At 48.4% G+C, this 16,657-nt stretch overlaps 6 protein-coding genes across 6 annotated transcripts; 2 read left to right on the top strand and 4 right to left on the bottom strand.

The window, feature by feature from the left end:
- Window positions 1–353: 353 nt before the first annotated feature.
- On the bottom strand, window positions 354–5,989 carry FIESC28_04790 (uncharacterized protein; the record flags this gene model as incomplete). Its single annotated transcript, XM_031158937.1, has 15 exons — window positions 354–393; window positions 447–866; window positions 921–1,058; window positions 1,106–1,143; window positions 1,189–1,211; window positions 1,260–1,385; window positions 1,435–1,476; window positions 1,526–1,616; window positions 1,673–1,714; window positions 1,768–1,813; window positions 2,534–3,640; window positions 3,691–4,368; window positions 4,420–4,685; window positions 4,886–5,791; window positions 5,843–5,989. The coding sequence occupies 15 exons, from the start codon at window positions 5,987–5,989 to the stop codon at window positions 354–356; spliced, it is 4,110 nt and encodes a 1,369-aa protein (XP_031017014.1).
- A 401-nt stretch (window positions 5,990–6,390) lies between these two features.
- Window positions 6,391–7,745, bottom strand: FIESC28_04789 (uncharacterized protein; the record flags this gene model as incomplete). Its single annotated transcript, XM_031158936.1, has 4 exons — window positions 6,391–7,084; window positions 7,142–7,445; window positions 7,497–7,598; window positions 7,652–7,745. The coding sequence occupies 4 exons, from the start codon at window positions 7,743–7,745 to the stop codon at window positions 6,391–6,393; spliced, it is 1,194 nt and encodes a 397-aa protein (XP_031017013.1).
- A 455-nt stretch (window positions 7,746–8,200) lies between these two features.
- FIESC28_04788 (uncharacterized protein) lies at window positions 8,201–9,676 on the bottom strand (the record flags this gene model as incomplete). Its single annotated transcript, XM_031158935.1, has 1 exon — window positions 8,201–9,676. One exon carries the CDS (start codon window positions 9,674–9,676, stop codon window positions 8,201–8,203), a length of 1,476 nt encoding a protein of 491 aa, XP_031017012.1.
- Window positions 9,677–11,784: 2,108 nt separating this feature from the next.
- FIESC28_04787 (uncharacterized protein) lies at window positions 11,785–12,201 on the top strand (the record flags this gene model as incomplete). Its single annotated transcript, XM_031158934.1, has 1 exon — window positions 11,785–12,201. One exon carries the CDS (start codon window positions 11,785–11,787, stop codon window positions 12,199–12,201), a length of 417 nt encoding a protein of 138 aa, XP_031017011.1.
- A 249-nt stretch (window positions 12,202–12,450) lies between these two features.
- Window positions 12,451–14,620, top strand: FIESC28_04786 (uncharacterized protein; the record flags this gene model as incomplete). Its single annotated transcript, XM_031158933.1, has 3 exons — window positions 12,451–12,622; window positions 12,673–13,601; window positions 13,649–14,620. The coding sequence occupies 3 exons, from the start codon at window positions 12,451–12,453 to the stop codon at window positions 14,618–14,620; spliced, it is 2,073 nt and encodes a 690-aa protein (XP_031017010.1).
- A 436-nt stretch (window positions 14,621–15,056) lies between these two features.
- FIESC28_04785 (uncharacterized protein) lies at window positions 15,057–15,506 on the bottom strand (the record flags this gene model as incomplete). Its single annotated transcript, XM_031158932.1, has 1 exon — window positions 15,057–15,506. The coding sequence occupies one exon, from the start codon at window positions 15,504–15,506 to the stop codon at window positions 15,057–15,059; it is 450 nt and encodes a 149-aa protein (XP_031017009.1).
- Between the last annotated feature and the right edge of the window lie 1,151 nt (window positions 15,507–16,657).

Here is a 16,657-nt window from a genome sequence, read left to right as displayed (position 1 = left end):
TAGCCTAAAGACGATCCGCACATCCCTGGTCACTCCAATCGATAAGGGTCCAGTCCAGTCCAGAGTCCAGACGAAAGCATCATTCTCCTACACGAAGTTCAAACCAACTGAAATCTGAGACATAAACGAAACTATAAACTCAGTACTCTATTTAAACTTCTGTCACTATAAAACAAACGAGGTTTCGAAACAGTCTAGCAACGTCATAGTTCGTCTGATAGTCAAGATATAAAACACAAAAAGCAAATGTCACATTCGTTTCAAAAAGTAAATATCTGCAGGATGGGTTTTGAGTTCTGCAACTATGACAAAAATAGAGTCTGGTTGTCATTTGATCACTTAGACCCTATTCGCTAGTCCATCGCCTCGGGCTTCTGCCCATACACGACGATTCTAAACCAAGATTAGTCAGACAAGACCTCAAACTCTGATACTATATAACTTACATAGGAAGATAAGCGTGGATCTTAGGATCCCTAAGCTGCTTCCTCACCTCCGCACAGAACAACAAAGTCTCTTCCTTGGTCCACTTCAACGCCCTCGTGAACAGCCCCAAGGTCAGCCCTTCAAGCCCTCCATCCAAATTCGCAAAGCACCAAGCTCCCATCTCTTTGTAGTAAGGATCTTTAGGCCATGCACTAAGCGGCCACTTGAGATGATGCTCCTTGATGTTGACAAAACCAGCCTCTTGCATTATGGCTTTATAGTGTCGGGGTGCTTCAGCGGAGCGGTTGAGGATCTTGCTACCTTTGCAGAAGTAGGTACCTAGTTTGAAGAGTTCGTGATGAGGTTTGAGGGTGCCGTCGTCAGATTTGTAGGGTGCGACTATGTCTTGCATTTCGAGCCATCCGCCTGGTTCAAGGGCGCTAGAAGGGAAGTTAGTATAGCCCTAGTCAGCTACGACGCAGTATCAAACAGACTTGTATGCTTTTGAAATGTAGGCGTCGTAGTCTTCGAAGCTACCTGCCATGACACGGCTGAAGATGAAGTCGAATGGCTTTGTCCAATTCCAGTCTTTTTCAAGATCGTCGACCTCAAAGGTACAGTTCACAGGGACCCTGAGCCTCGGTCAGTATGTAATCTAACTGATGGACAGAAAACTTACATGCTTGGCTGGGTTGGGCTCAAGTCAACGCCGATGACCTATCAAATCAGCAACCTAATTCAGAATCAAGGGAAACGACGTACCTCTGACTCCGGGAACGCATCAGCTTTGGAAATTGTTAGTAAGAATATGAATCGTTACTTCTCAGACGCACCATATTCAATAGCCCAACATCCAGTCCCGGTGCCCAAATCCAGAACTCGCTGCGCAGGTTCATTGCCCTTGGGACACAGCGCAAGACTTCCACGCAGGGTCAGCAGCCAGATGTTATGCTGAATTTCTTTGCGATTGTCAATAAAGATATCAAGAACTGTATAAGACACTCTTACCCAGCCGCTCATTCTCTCGTTGATCGTTCGGATATACGTATTCTGTTACATGTCAGATTCAGATCAGGCCACGTTCTGAAATGCGACCTACTTCCGGCGCTCATGGAATGATAAGTTCGACCATTCTCAATCTGATACTGGAGAATACTCGACCGAAGAGAAGCAACAGAGTCGGTAAGTGGCTGGCAGAGGTAAGTTTAAGTGCAAACTGAAGAGTCGCCAGGTAAGCTAAACTCACCTGAGAGATGGTAGAGTCTCCATCTGAGAAGTTATCGGCGTGCTTTCATAAGTCAGTACACGCGGCCCCAATATGATTTATTTTCTGATACTCACGATAATCTCACCCTCTTGGGTGACACCCTGGTCTTCGAAAGCCATCCTGAAAAACTGAAGATTAACTTTCTCAAGTCGAACAGGCTCTCAACCCCTCACTTTATAGGTGAACAAAAAGTCTCATTGCTATGTTGGTAACTCCCTGCCCTGCCCGCGTAACCGATCATGCACTTGCTAGGGTACTGTGGTGGTTTTGACAAACCCGATATCCCTGCTTCGTAAAATGTAACCAACATGCATGTTTTCGACAACCAACATATCATTTGTCGAATATGATCTCCATAATTCAAAAGGAACTTCGGCCCAGTGGTATGTCTTGCAAACATATCATATTAATTCTTTCCATATATGGCATAGGTAAATGGGTGAGATATCTCCTCGCACTCTTGGCCAGAAATGTCCCTTTCCCACCAATCTCAAAAAAGGCCACAATGCAGAAAAGCCGGTATAATCAACATATAGGCCGTTTCAACATTTGCCGCCAGTTCAGTATCAACCAGAAATCCGGCAATCTTTGGGAAAAGTGCATCATCGTGAATCGTTCCGTCATCAGAATGTATGCCGGCCACACCCAAAACTTCCTCAACCTGGGAAGCTACAGCGAGTATGAATATCGAGAAAAGTTCCTGTGCCCATATGATTAACGGATCTGTCGTTTCGCGGTCAGCGATGGCGAGTTCAATGGTCTTCTCTGGCACTTGTTCTTTTCTTCCAACACGACTCTGTTAGCATTCATATTGTAGGTGGAAGCTCGGGTGTGCTATACCTGGATAGTGACGAGAGAAACATGCCGAGACACCAAATGTCCCCGGCTGGCCTCCACCCATATGTATCAGGGTGTTCAGAATCTTTCTCTCTCTCCTGTATCAAAGCCTTCTCAACTTTGAGGCCGGAAATCTGTAACCACCGTTCAAGTTTATCAACCTTTTCCTGGATTTCTTCGACTGAACTATGCCCCACAATACGTCTGGAGAAACTGCTAGTTATCCTTGGATTGCGCTTTTCATCCAGAACTGCCCAGGAGCACGCAGAAAGTGATAAAATAGCCGTAAGATAATCCGCTTCGAGTAGCGTCCAGGTAGATCTCCCATTATTTCCTCTAGCGCTCAGGGATCTATCATTTTTCCTTCTGAATAGCAATTGAAGAGGCTCGACCGAAACAGTGGTCAAGCCATGTTCCGAGAACTGGCCCAATCCAATATCGAGTCCCCATACAATATCCATCGCCGGGTTGCCTTTGGTAAAAAGATACTGCTCTACCGACATCGATCGCGCAAGTTCTGGGTTCTTCCAGCGTACTATTCCTTGTTGGCTAATCAAGTTCATTACTTGCTCAAGAACCTTTTGGAGGGACTTTGCAATCTTGACAATTTCTTGGTCATCTGTTCCTCTTATTCGGAACCTTTGAGCTTCATTGAAAGTCAAAAGTGGTTTATGTTCGGCGGGAAGATGATTCTTCACTGCCGCAAGAGGAAGCACAGTCAAAGTGGTACTCAGAGGGCCGACTATCGGAACAGAAGATTGGGCCTTGAACAGCCGTTCCGGGACTTCCTCGTAAGGGGATGAGCCGATTGTCATGGTCGACGATATCAACTGCCAGAAGTTCTTCAACTTTAGGCCCTCGGATAAAGTGGCGTTTTCCTGTGCTTCGTTCATTAGCAAGAGGGCCAACCAAGCCAGTTCATGACCCTCTTTAGCTGGTATGGCTATCGGATGCTCCCCTAAACCGCGCCTGACCCAGGATCTGATGGCCGTGATGACGAGCGTTACGCCAAGTTGGACAACAGTGGCGGACCAGTGAAGAGCGCGAAATCCGACGAACTGGATGATGTATCCAGTTACCGCCAGCAAGGCTGAGCAGGTGGCAAGGAACCTGGTGACACATGCTTAGTGATTTCACCTCTCAAGAGCCTCTTAGCTTACCTATAATCCTTTTCCACTCGACGAGATGTTCTGACTGTCTGAGATCCATTGACATCCGCATTAAAGATGACATAAGCTGGAAAATGCTGGTCCCCAACCGTCCTTGCGCTTTGAAACCAGAAAACCCTCGCATCCCTCCATTTTCCTCTATCGGACACACAGAACTCATGTCCCTCGGTGGTGCCTTGAATGATTCTGCCACAGAGCATGGTCCCAATGATCAAGCATATCGTTCCAACGCAAAAGCAGGGGTATGCATAGGCGTCAGGAGGACTGTCATCTATTTTCCATCTCCACCAAAAGGTGATGAGTCCTGGGAAAAGCAATGCCACAGATTGTAACAGGATACTCAGAGCGGTCCATGACCATAATTCCCACTTTGGTGCCACAGCCTGAGGCACATTCAAGGCGAGGCTCGGAGCTGTGTCATTGATAATGCTACACAACTTGAAGGGTATCTTGTTAAATATATCGCCGCTTTTGTCGTCCCAAAAGAGTACCATCCCATTAGCAGTGGCGATGTCGCAGATCTTACCATTACCCAAGGCGACGAGCATCTTCGTTTCTTGCGAATCTCCAATCAAACGGACGATTTGTTGTCCGCTCCACATCTCACAGACGTCTCCGGATGTTGACGACAACAGATCTTGTTCTGCCACTGAATGACTTTCTCGTGCTCTTCAATATTGGTCTTAGTCTCTGTAATGGATTTGCTTCCCATATACTGACCTTCCAATGAGCGCCTTGAGCCTCTTATCACCTGCAACGCGTATAGCACTGACTATGATGGTAACTACACCGAGAGGACCCATCGATAATAAGATATTATCGGCCCATCCCATACTCATACTTAGGAATTGGATTGTAACCTGCTCACCGAACAAAGTGAGCAGCGGCGCCAGATCACTAAAAAGATTATTGGAGAAGTCATTGTCAAATTCAGGCATTGTCACGATTAGACGGCGAATCTTGAGAAAATTGAAAAGGATTGTAAGCTGTAATGAAAAGAGAATAGATTAGGGCTAGCGTGACTATCTGTGGTGATGCCTAAGGCCCCCCTGTACATGAACAATTGCGACAAACCCATGTACGCGCAGGCGTACCTTCCGTATAGCAACCATGAACAAGAATAAGTTAAACTACCTAGTCATAATTCTGAATACGTGGATCACCACTTTAAGTCCTCCCCAGTCACCTTCTCTGAAAACTTCCACAACTTCTCAGCCTCACTGCTCGAAACAGCAAGAGATCTCGCTTGCTCACTGATTTGACACTCAGCAAGATAAGTTCCATAATTCTCACTTCCCTCGTGAGTCTCACCAACTCCAACAGCCAACTTCGGGTCCAGCGCCGCAACAAGACCAGTCGAGGCTCCTGCGCCTACAGACTTGACAGCGTAGAGACCAGCTTCACAGAGCTTCGTCGCAGCTTCGATAGTCTCCTGCGGAAAGTGCCTTGGAAGTTCGGTGGTCATGATAACACCTGGATGGACAGCAACTGAAAGGATTCCGTGCTTTTCAAAGAGACGTTTGTTTGCGCCGATGCTGAAGAGGACGTTGGCGACTTTACTCCTATCGTAGCCATCTAGGGGGATGTAGGGCACGTCTTCAGCATTGTTGTAACCCCAGAGTTTGAAAAGATCATAACTTGGCTGTTCATCCTGTGGGAGATCTTTATTCTTCTTGTCAAAGTTCATGTCACTCCAGCGCATACTGGAAGACATTGGAGAGGCGGAAGTGATATTGGCGATTCTGACAGACCCCTTCGGCTTGCCTTCTGCTGCCTTGATAAGCTTCGGCATCAGAAGACAGGTAAGAAGCCAGTGTCCAAGATGGTTGGTTGCAAGTTGCAACTCGATACCATCTTCGCTGAGCGTACGTTTCTGAACACCCATTACAGCAGCACTGTTGATGACGATATCAATGGTTGGGATGTCGGACAATTCTTCAGCTGCCTTGCGGACGGACTTCTGGCTGGACAGGTCGACCTCAAGAAAACGGTACTTAACGTCCGGGAATTCTGACTTGAGAGCTTCGATACTCTCCTGGACTTTGGCTGGGCTGCGGCCTGCGAGGATGAGCAGAGCTGGTGCTTGCGTAGCCTTGAAGTGGTTAGATAAATATTCGATCTTAGTGGCTAGTGGTGGACTTACCAACGCATGGGCAGTTGAGAATGCAATACCACCACGGTTTACACCAGTGATGAGGATATTCTTGCCATGAATACCTTCAGGGAAAGCCTTAGCGATATCGACGCCTTCAGTGTTGCTTCCGAACTCTGAGTAGGTTGTAGAAGCCATGTTGGAAAGGTGCCTTTGAAAGCAATTGGATTTGTGTTAAGTAATTTAGTTGTGACTGTTCTTGGTTTCTGTTTGATAATTCTCATATTCCACTGGGCACTCACTCTTTTTATACCCAGATGATGTCTTCATGTCGATAGATCCTTTGTATGCGTTCATGTATACAAGTCGATATCAACCAATAAGAGACTTGCTTCCCGATTCGGAAACTCAGTTGAGCCGCAGTTCCTACGCTGCCATCCTTTCATCTTGGCCAATGGGAGACTTATTACTCGATTTGGTTAGAGCTTCTACGCCACGATGATGAATCTTTATTGGTTGAATCTCATTGAAGGACGACATCATTTCAGGAGCTTGGAAAGCTTCGTCGGACTTAAGATTATTACCAAGGGATTGGCTCATCAATTGGTCATAACTCCATTGCTTAACTCCATTTCCACACTCCGCACTTTATCCCACAGCCTTTGTCCTGATTCATCATGAATCACCGTCATCCAGGGAAACTTGGTCAAGCAATCCCTCGCATCCTTCCACGTTACGACACCGATCCTTGAAGCTTCCTCACGCAGTCTCGTGATCATCCACTCCTGGTCATCTCCCTTGGGAACAGATATACCTCCCAACATCAGAAGCCAAAAGGCAAAACCTCCGTCCGCCATTTTCAGAGCATGTCTGATACAGGCCGCAATTAATCCCGGCTTGGCAAGACGACTTTGGTGATTGTTCCAGAAGGTAGACATGAGGAATACCAACAGTCCGATGTGGTATGCTGAATCAATATCTTGTATCAGTCTGGACTCGTTCAATGTTCTGAATCCCATGAGTCTGTAGCAGACGGACACCAATATTTCTTGAAATTCAATAACGTCAAGAGGCTTTTTTTCGATGTGTTTGTTGAAGAGGTTGCAGACGCCCAGCAGATCTGAAAAGGCTTCCCTGAGCGTCCCGTCCAGTTGTTGTATTTGGGGACTTTTCACATCCGGGTTGCTCTTTAACGTAAAGCCTCTTGACAACAAAATTGCCCGCATCTCGGCCATTCTATTGCGATGAAAAAGCGGTTGGCCGCCTTGTTGCAAAGTAAACAGGATATCAGTGCTTGTAAGAGTCAGCACCAAACTCACTCGCGTAACTGATTTTCAAGTGACTACTCACCGGCAGATCTTGGTGGCCACAGCATCATCTTCTATCTTATCCAGCCCCCCACGGAGATCAACAATCTTTTTCATGCCCTGGACATGAGCTTCAGCGTCAGCGTAATGCCCCGCTACTTGCTCATGATTGATAAGAGCCATCACGATAGAGAGCGTTCCATCAGACAGAGCGTCACTACTGTTGAGGCGTTTTGCTAGTGTGTCAAGAGTTTGAGATAGGCAGGATAAGGATTTTGGGCAGCCGTAACCTGCGCCAAGATATGTTTCGTTTGATGATTGGATTAGAGCTAATGAGCATTCGTATGCTATAACCGTTAGCATATGTCTAGACAAGGTTTGATAAGAGATTTTCATACCGGGCTTGCTGAGAAACATGATTTCGAGCCACCGCATCTTATACTGCTCGATATCAAAACCCATCTGAGTTGGATATATCTGATTGATAGTGAAGGTGAAAACTAAGTTTGTCGTATCAGCCAATGTCATACACTCGATGATTAGTATAGCTCACAATCATAGATAGCTTTGCTAGCGATCTTAGTCATCGGTACAGGAAACGGAAAGGTGAGGAATTGAGTGCCGATAGGTCGTTCTATTCTCTCCATGGCGTGATATCGGACAACCTGATTCGCTTTTGACGGTCGGTGGAAAGTTTTGCCTGCATTTTTGCCTTTCATTACATGGCGTCGCATAAGTTTCTTTGAATTTCTATCGGCTTGCAAGCCGTCCACGAAGAAGAACGTCTGTTCCATCCCGTCGTTGATTGTATGTAAAAAGGAGTTTGGTGGGGTGATGTCAGCGTAAGCAGCTGCAGCCTCTTTGTTGGTTGAAGTCTGCTTATTAATCGCAATCAACTCCTATCGTCATCGACTTCACAATCCTCAAAGACTATAATATGTTTGAATAATGATAATATGTATTATGTTCATCTCGTAACTCATACTTTTGTACGTATTCTACAGAACCGGTCCACTAATAGGAACCTCATCAAACGCTCAACTTCTCATCAACTCATCATCAACTCATAATACAGGAATAATTAATTGTACATCAGACCTCCTTAAACCTCAACAGCACCGCAAGGGCCACCATGAGCGTGAGTGTGAGCGCTGGTGCGCTTGAAGATCTGAGCATGGTCGGCATCCCGGCGTCGGGTAAGGTGGTTCACTGCGGGAATACCCTTGAAGCTCTTGGCGTACTTGGCAACAGAGTTGGCAATAGCCTGTGTGTTGACGAGGAAAGCCTCCTTGTTGAGGTTGTTGATGTCGTCACCAGCCTTGTGGTAGTTGATATCGTAAGCGACACCAGCCTCACCACCGAACTTCTTAGCCTCCTCCTCGGTCTTGAGCTGCTCGGCACCGGTGAAGAGACCACCGGAGGGAATACCGTTCTCAATAAAAGCGGCGTAGTCAGAGCGACCGCTGAACTCGGAGGGAACAGATTGGAGACGCTTGGTCTTGAAGAACTTCTCAAAGTCCTTCTCGATGGCGTCGGAACCAGCAGGGCCGGTCAGGTTGAAAGCATCACCATCACCATCGTAGATACCGTAGACGTAGTTGGGGCTGGCAATCATGTCAAAGTTGAGGTAGGCACGGATCTTGGCGATCTCGGTGTCGGAGCTGTTGATGCTCTTCATGTAGGCGTAGGATCCGAGAAGACCGAACTCCTCAGCAGACCAGAAACCGAAGCGGACGGCGTTCTTGACGCGGTACTTGGTAAGAGCCTTGGCAACGTTGAGGATACCAATGATACCAGAGCCATCGTCGTTGATACCGGGTCCAGCAGCAACGGAGTCGGAGTGGCCTCCGACGACGAGGACGTTGTCGTGGTCACCCTCCTTGGTCTCAGCAATGACGTTGAAGGTAACGCGGTTCTCGACGGTAGCGTCAACAGTGAGGTCGACGTTAACCTCACCAGCCTTGGTCTTAGCAAGGATAGCCTCACCATCCTCCTGGCTGATACCAACAATGGGAGCAAAGTCACCGAAGGGCTCACCCAGAGTACCGCTCAGCTCGCCAGCAACGTTGTTGTAGACGATGACGGCGGCAGCACCGGCAGCCTTACCGCTGGAAGACTTGGCGGAGAAAGCACACTCTCCACGCTTGACAAGGACGACGTTGCCCTTGGACTCAGCAGGGAAATCGCTGGCCTCACAACCAAGGTTGGAGGCAACGACGAGGGGACCAGAGGCCTCACCAGCGGGGGTGTAGGTCATGATGGAGGCAGCAATGTCAGCGCCGTCGGCCTTGAGGGCGGCAGTACCGGCAGAGTACAGCTCAGTGAAGGGCTGCTTCTTGACGTCGTAGTAGTTCATGGCCTTGAGGGTGTTGTAGAGGTAGTCGACAGTGGCGTTGTGGCCCTTGCCTCCAAAGACGCGGGTGTCGTCGTTGGCATCGGCAATGTCCTGGAGCTTCTGGGCACCGGCCATGAGACCCTTCAAGGTGATGTCCTTCTGGAGCTTGAGCTCGTTGACCAGAGGCTTCTTGGTGGAAGCGGTGGCAAGGCCAGCCAAGGCGAGGACGGTAGAGTACTTCATCTTGAATGTGAGACGACGGAAGAGAGTAGAGGAGTGAGGAGGTGAGGTGAGAAGGGGATTGTTGAGGGTGGAAATCGATTGATATTTATATGTTGCAGATCGTCATCTATCTGCCATATTGTCAATCTATCTCTGTCGCTGGGCGAGTAACATTGCATACCAATACCAAGGCCTGTACCATAGTCAGTGCAACAGTCCAAGTCAAGACCTTGTCTAGGCAAAAAAGGCTATGCTGTTTATTGATAGGATGAAGTCGTTGAACTGCACGGCACTTCTGCATAGCACAAAAGAAGATTGCACCAATGAGCTGTTCCTTCCGATCACGGCGCTGACCCAAAAGAGGCAGTTCCAGGGATGGAAATGGCGATCGAATCTTGGCGTCCGCTCTCTTTCCCCGCAGGAACTGCCTGTTCCAGGATCTAGCGCCGACTCAAATCACACCTCGTCCAGGAACTTTTGGAGGGTTTCTCTTGCCCGCTGGCTAATCTTTCCACTAACTATGTTGATAACGGCAGGTCGCAGGGATAATGATTACTTGGCGGGGCTTTTGTGAGTGTCCGAGATAGCACGCGATTGACTAGGCATTAAGAGTAATAATAAGCATCATTCAAGCTTATTCGTCCTTCCCGAGATAGACAACCTCTATCTTTGTCGCCACTGAGGATACAGATATCTCATGACCAGTGGCTGGGCAAAATGCTCCGCTCTTTTTAGTCTTGTCTTTACTATCAATTTGTCTTGTCTACCTCGGCCAACTCTTGTCAAGTCCCCCTGCCCCATCTAGATAGAGAGGAGACTCACCGGTTCTTTTGTACGAGCCTTGTCCGGGGTAAAAACAAGGTTAGCCCCCGCCGATAGATAAGAACCTTGCACGCAATTGAGTTGTGCCACCTTCAGCCAAACGTTATATCCGTTACCGTATCTGTAGTTGATATCCGTTCTGTGGCTTTTCTGATGATCTTGTCCTACTAGGAAAGAAACATTTACGGGCTTCACCGATCGAGCGTTGCATTCGCTGCACCTGTCACGGTTTATAGAAATGATCTTCTCTATTGTACATGAGTAGTTCGTCGCGGCGACATGTGCTGTAACCCAGCCTTGTGAGGCGAATTGATTCTGAGAGCGGGAATGGGCACATGTTGGGACAAGATCTGGATGGTACTCTGCAGTTGGCCACCTACTGCTCGCATTGGCGTTTGCTTGGCTGCTTCAGTTAATGGCAAATTATACATGTTACCAAGAAACGGAATGAAGGAACCGCAGGACGGAAGATAGCCGGTGTCGTTCCGTCCGTCTGTCGTGTGCGTTGCATGGGATCTACCTGCCAGACAAACATTAGTCTCCCCACGTTACATCAAGGAATGCGGATGAAGACAGTTTCTTGGCAAACGCCAACGTCTCACCACGCATTGTCGTAATTAAACTTAAACCCATTTACCGACTCTTTTGAGCTGTGATCAAGACCAATGAGAGTCATCTGGAGTTAACTTTGTTTTTCATTCTTCAGTGCATCAACGACTTCGTTGCCAAGTAAAGTATATGAAGATCTTGGGAGATATAGCTCTGGCCACTTTCATCAATCAACAAAACCTAGGGGATTCGCTCCAGGATCCTTGTATGTTCGGTATCACCGTCTCGAAGCTTATATCCAGTAACCTTCTGGTTCGACACATTAGACTATTCTAACTTGTATCAGATTTCTTCATTGCATATTGCGACAGATTCTTGAGTCTTTTCGCATGTATCGACAGCAATGTCTATCTGTTTTCCCTTGGGCCTATCTCACAAACTTCTTCCAGTCATATGTTGCACTGACCATATTTGAGCCTATCGTTGTAAGAGTTTATGTGGTGACAAACATATGTAAGCAGTGTAGTAAGCTCCAACTAATCAATACACCGGACACAAGGACGAATAAGATTTGAATATGTAAGAAGGCAAAAGCATGATGTCGTGAGGGGTTGCGTTGATAATGCAATTCTTGTATAAATATCAAGACACCATTCGAACCCCTAGCCGACTTACTTCTATCAATATCCTAAGTTAAACGGGAGGCTCTTCGTTATCAACTATTCAATATAGTGGCTCAGACCCGTTCACAAGCAACAATGACATCCAACAGCGCGTCCAGCAATTCCAAAACCGAAGAGTACAAAGCTCTATACCAAGCATACCTCGAACGCTGCAACGCACACGACTTTGAGGGAATGAAAACCTTTTACAAATCCCCATTAAACGTCATGGATAAGCCTTTAGATCCAGACGACGTAGTCGCCCAGTTCAAGCCTCTGGTGGTAGCATTCCCAGACTGGAAATGGCACCTGCGACATTTGACCATCGAGGGTGACTATCTTTCACTACACTTCAAGATCACAGGGACACATCAAGGAGAGTTTCGAGGATATCAACCGACTGGACGAAAGGTGGAAACTACTGAGTTTACGCTGTATCATGTTGTTGATGGGAAGTTTGCCGAGGTTTGGGATTTGATTGACTTTGAGGCTTTGGTTGAGCAGATCAAGTAGGGTGTCACGAATATTATCCATTCTCAGTCATAATAAACTATAGAACGATTACTATTTTGCTATTGACAGCTCTTATAATCAATATGGGCTTGCAATCATTTGTAAGTGCTTGACTCAAGGTGGGATGTTCCTTATCGATAAGCCCCCTCACCGAAGCTCACCGTGAAATTGTCGATAGCAATCGGCCCACCTCCAACGGCTCTTCCACAATGCCTCAATTGAGTCAGACATAGCTCTACATTCGCCGTCATGGTGCTCCCCCTTGCTCGTTGCCGCGCTTCCCTGCGCTCAGGAGCATGCGCAAGACCATTGGCACTCCTTCGCACACAGCAATGCCTTCCTCGAACCCGAAGCTTCACCCAGAGCTCAATTGTCGCATCCCAAGCGGCACGCAACGACATCCTCAGTGCATGGGATAAATGTACGACTAGAAGTAGTTATAGGGCTTACTTATGTGCTGACATGCGCTAGATAGCAATTCCGATATCCCCCTCGATCTCGAAAATAGTGATAAATGCGTTGGCTTCTTGAGTAAACGACGAGTAATCCACAAGCAACTCTCCTTCGCAGACCTTACTACACCATCCGGCGAAACGGTCCAGATCTGCTCCGACGCAAAGAAAGACCCCGATGCGCACGCCCTCTTCACCCAAATCTCTCCATACAGCCCTGTCGTCATCAGCACCAGCGGCAAAGCCGATGATCCATCCTCCGACAAGTCCTCCAAACCCACCGTCTACCTAAAAGACATCCGAGCTCTAAACACAGTTCCTCAGAACCTCATCGTCACACCCGAAGTCCAATTCCCTCCCAAGAAGCGCCACTATCAAATCCGATTCCACCAAGAGTTACAAGAGAGACTCAAGTTCCGATCATGGCTGAAGGGGCAATTGACAAAGGGCTTGCAAGAGAAGGGATTCACGGATATTGAGACACCGACGCTGTTCAAGTCAACGCCCGAAGGTGCGAGGGAATTCTTGGTTCCTACTCGTCAGCGCGGAAAGGCATATGCGCTCAATCAGAGTCCCCAGCAGTATAAGCAGACGCTTATGGCTGGTGGTGTCTCGCGATATATGCAGTGGGCACGATGCTTCCGTGATGAGGATAGTCGTGCTGATCGGCAACCTGAGTTTACACAACTGGATATGGAGTGGTCTTTCGCAGGTGCACCAAAGGTCCGACAAGATGTGAACGACATAATACTGGCTGCTCTCGAGTCGCTACGACCGGCGCATAGCTACCAAGAGATCCGCGGAGAGCGCATACCTGTGCTATCTGAGATTCCTGAAGGAACCCGTCCAGCGGATGAACCTGTCGCACACACATTTACAACACTCAAGTTCCAAGATTGCATATCGTCATACGGAAGCGACAAGCCAGACTTGCGCATCCCCAATAAGGTACGTCCTCACATCATCATCCCAGTAATCAAGCTAATGATGTCAAGATCCACGCGCTACCAGATCTCGAACCATACAGACAATTCGTTAGCATGATCACACATCTCGAAGATCCCTTAATAGAGGCCTTCACTTTCCCCATCTCCACAGAAGACCCAAATGAAGCGCGCAAGCTGGTCACAAAGTTTATGGACAGCTTACCAAGCGCCCTGGCCGACAACCCAGATGGAAAGCCTCAAATTCTCGTATGCGATAGAAAAGCACCCCTGCAGGGCTTTTCCTCGCTGGGATTCGAGGGTCAGGACGTTCTCGATCTTGTATCAGAGGGCGAAGACATAGAGCAAGGTGACCTTGTCGTCTTCCAGGCACGAGAGAAGCCCCAAGGCCAATACTGCTCTGGTTCCACAAAGATAGGCGACCTGCGCATCGCACTATGGAAGTTCCTCGTCGAAGAAGGTTACATGGAGAAGCCCCGTCTAGGTGATCCAGGCTCACTGCAATTCGTCTGGGTAACAGACTTCCCCATGTTCAAGCCCACAGAAAAGGGCGAACCAGGTCAAGAAGGCGCCGCAGGCATTGCAGCGTCGCACCACCCTTTCACCGCTCCTCTCTCCAAATCCGACCTCGAACTCCTCTTCACCGACCCTCTCCAAGCCAAGAGCGCAGCCTACGATCTCGTCCTCAACGGCGTAGAAGTCGGTGGCGGCAGCGAACGTATCCACATTGCATCGGTGCAGAAGTTTATCATGAGCGACGTTCTCCAGATGACGGATAAGAGAATTGGGGACTTTGCGCACTTGTTTGAGGCGCTGGAATCTGGATGTCCGCCGCATGCTGGGTTTGCGCTGGGCTTTGATCGGCTTGTGGCGCTGTTGACGGATACGGCGACTGTAAGGGATGTTATGGCGTTCCCCAAGACGATGAAGGGCGAGGATCCGTTCGTTAAGTCGCCGAGTCGATTGACGGATGAGCAGCTTGAGCCTTACGGATTGCAGTTGCGTAAGAAGGCGAGTGAATGATGCATTTTCAATCACTGCGCTTCATGAAAAGCACGAATACAACGATCGCTTCAAACCCCACTGCATCTGCTGGACAACATAGCTTCATTGATGTTCCCGCTGTACTATAGAAACATTTATCATATGTAAAGCACTTTATAATATACAAAGGACCTAGAAGTCAATCACATGGAGCGTTCATATTAACTTGCACTTCACAAACATGGTCACGATGATAGATTCTAGTTGATTGGCATGAATTTTCGTTGATGTCCTAGCTGGTCATGATTCAGCGTCATTATTCCTTTCCCTATCCGAGCCAGGTCCACACACAATCTATGTCATGCTATCCTCTATGCCCTAGGGTCCCCAAACTCCGGTGTGTTTTGTAAAGAAGTGTACATGCTGCGTAAGGTATCTCGGTGCGTTGATCGAAAAAGCACAATAAACAGGTCGTTTAGATGAGGAAGAAGCCGAAGGCGGTGGCTCCGATGGCAGCCAACATGGCGACGGCACCGGACTGGCCACCGAGGGCAGAAGCAGCGTTGTCGTTGTCGTCGGCAGCAGCAGAGGCGCTGGCGGAAGCTCCGCTGATGGCACCCTCAATGCGAGTGCTGGCGGCATCGAGCTTGGTACCAACGTAGTCACCGGCGCTGTTGTAGTTGGACTCGACCCAGCTCTTGGCGTCACCGCCGTGCTCGGAAGCCCACTGCTTGACCTCATTGCCGTTGCTCTTGGCCCACTCCTCGATGTCGGTGACCTTACCGCCAGCCTTGCTCTCGGCCCAGTCCTTGATGTCGTCGGGGAGGTCACGAGGAAGGACAGCGCGGGCAGTGACCTGGGGGGCAGCCTGCTCAGCGGCAACGAAGCCGGCAGCGGCGACAATAGCGACCTTGGTGAAAAGCATTGTGATTGATTTGTTTTGAGGTGGTAGGTTTGTTTGTAGAAGGTAGCTTTGATGAATGTGAGATGAGAGTGAAGAGTTGTGTTGATGTGAGAATGTGAATGATGTAGCAGGAAAAGAGAGATCGGAAGTGGCAGCTCCTTCCCTTGATATAGATTTCTCTGTTTCCCCTTGTACGCCCAAGCTCAGGCTGTTGCCTCAGCTGCTGGGCTGCTTCCCGCCTTCTCCTGTCATTTACTGTAGCTCAGAGCTAGGCCCTGCATAAAATGCCACGGCTGAACTGCGTCATGTTCCACCACTGAACCCCTGTTTCCAACTGCCATCCATCCAATCAGAACATCATAATCTCCTGCCCCTGCGTAGATCCAACCCCGTTCCAAGGCCTGCGCCATGATATGTCATCACCAGCCGCGATTCTTGCCGTCAGGTGCAATGCCCCAGACCCACCATTTCTTCATTTTCGGTTTCAGCGATACTTTGTGGCGATGTCATTCCAGTTTTTTGTGCCTGGATTTAACTTGTTTCGGGTCGCTTTCAACGGGGACAGGCTATTTCTAGTAACAACAACAGTCGTGGCCGGCCATACGCTACCACGCAGCGTCAGTCGTATGTCAGCCAAGCCTCTTCCATCTTTTTTCTCTGCCGACTTCCCGCCTTGTCGATCGCGATGTTAAAGTTGAATAGAGTATTCCATGTGGGTTCTGACTCAGACGTTCAATTGGAAACACTTTACCCCAGACTTTAAGGTTTTCTGTAGATTGCGCGAGGATCAAGGAAGGAGGCCGCCAGTATGTATGACCTAAGCTCCCACTACAAGTGTGTTTGTGCATTCGTAGTGATAATAGACGCAAATAACGCGGCCACAGCAGTATCGTTGCCATTTTCGGGTTATTTGCGTATTCTTGTGCCGCGTGTTTGCGTGGCACAGTCCGCACTAGCTACGTGGTCCAGGTCTCACAAGACACAGCCATCTTCTTAACAACAAGGCTGGGAGATGTCCACGAATGTGCAGTATGTTAAAGAAAAGCAGGAAATACAGGTCAATCTATTATCCGTCAAAGCGCCTCTCCCATATTCGTCGTTAGAATCATCAGTCATATTTACACAGTTCCATCGCATATCTTCGTAGGCGACCGGACTTTCTCAACGCTCAT

The sequence above is a fragment of the Fusarium coffeatum genome (genome assembly GCF_003316985.1).
Source record: "Fusarium coffeatum strain FIESC_28 chromosome Unknown BRIP53273_contig_105, whole genome shotgun sequence".
In the NCBI taxonomy this organism is placed as follows: Eukaryota; Fungi; Ascomycota; class Sordariomycetes; order Hypocreales; family Nectriaceae; genus Fusarium; species Fusarium coffeatum.
This window is presented reverse-complemented; position numbering and strand designations above follow the sequence as displayed.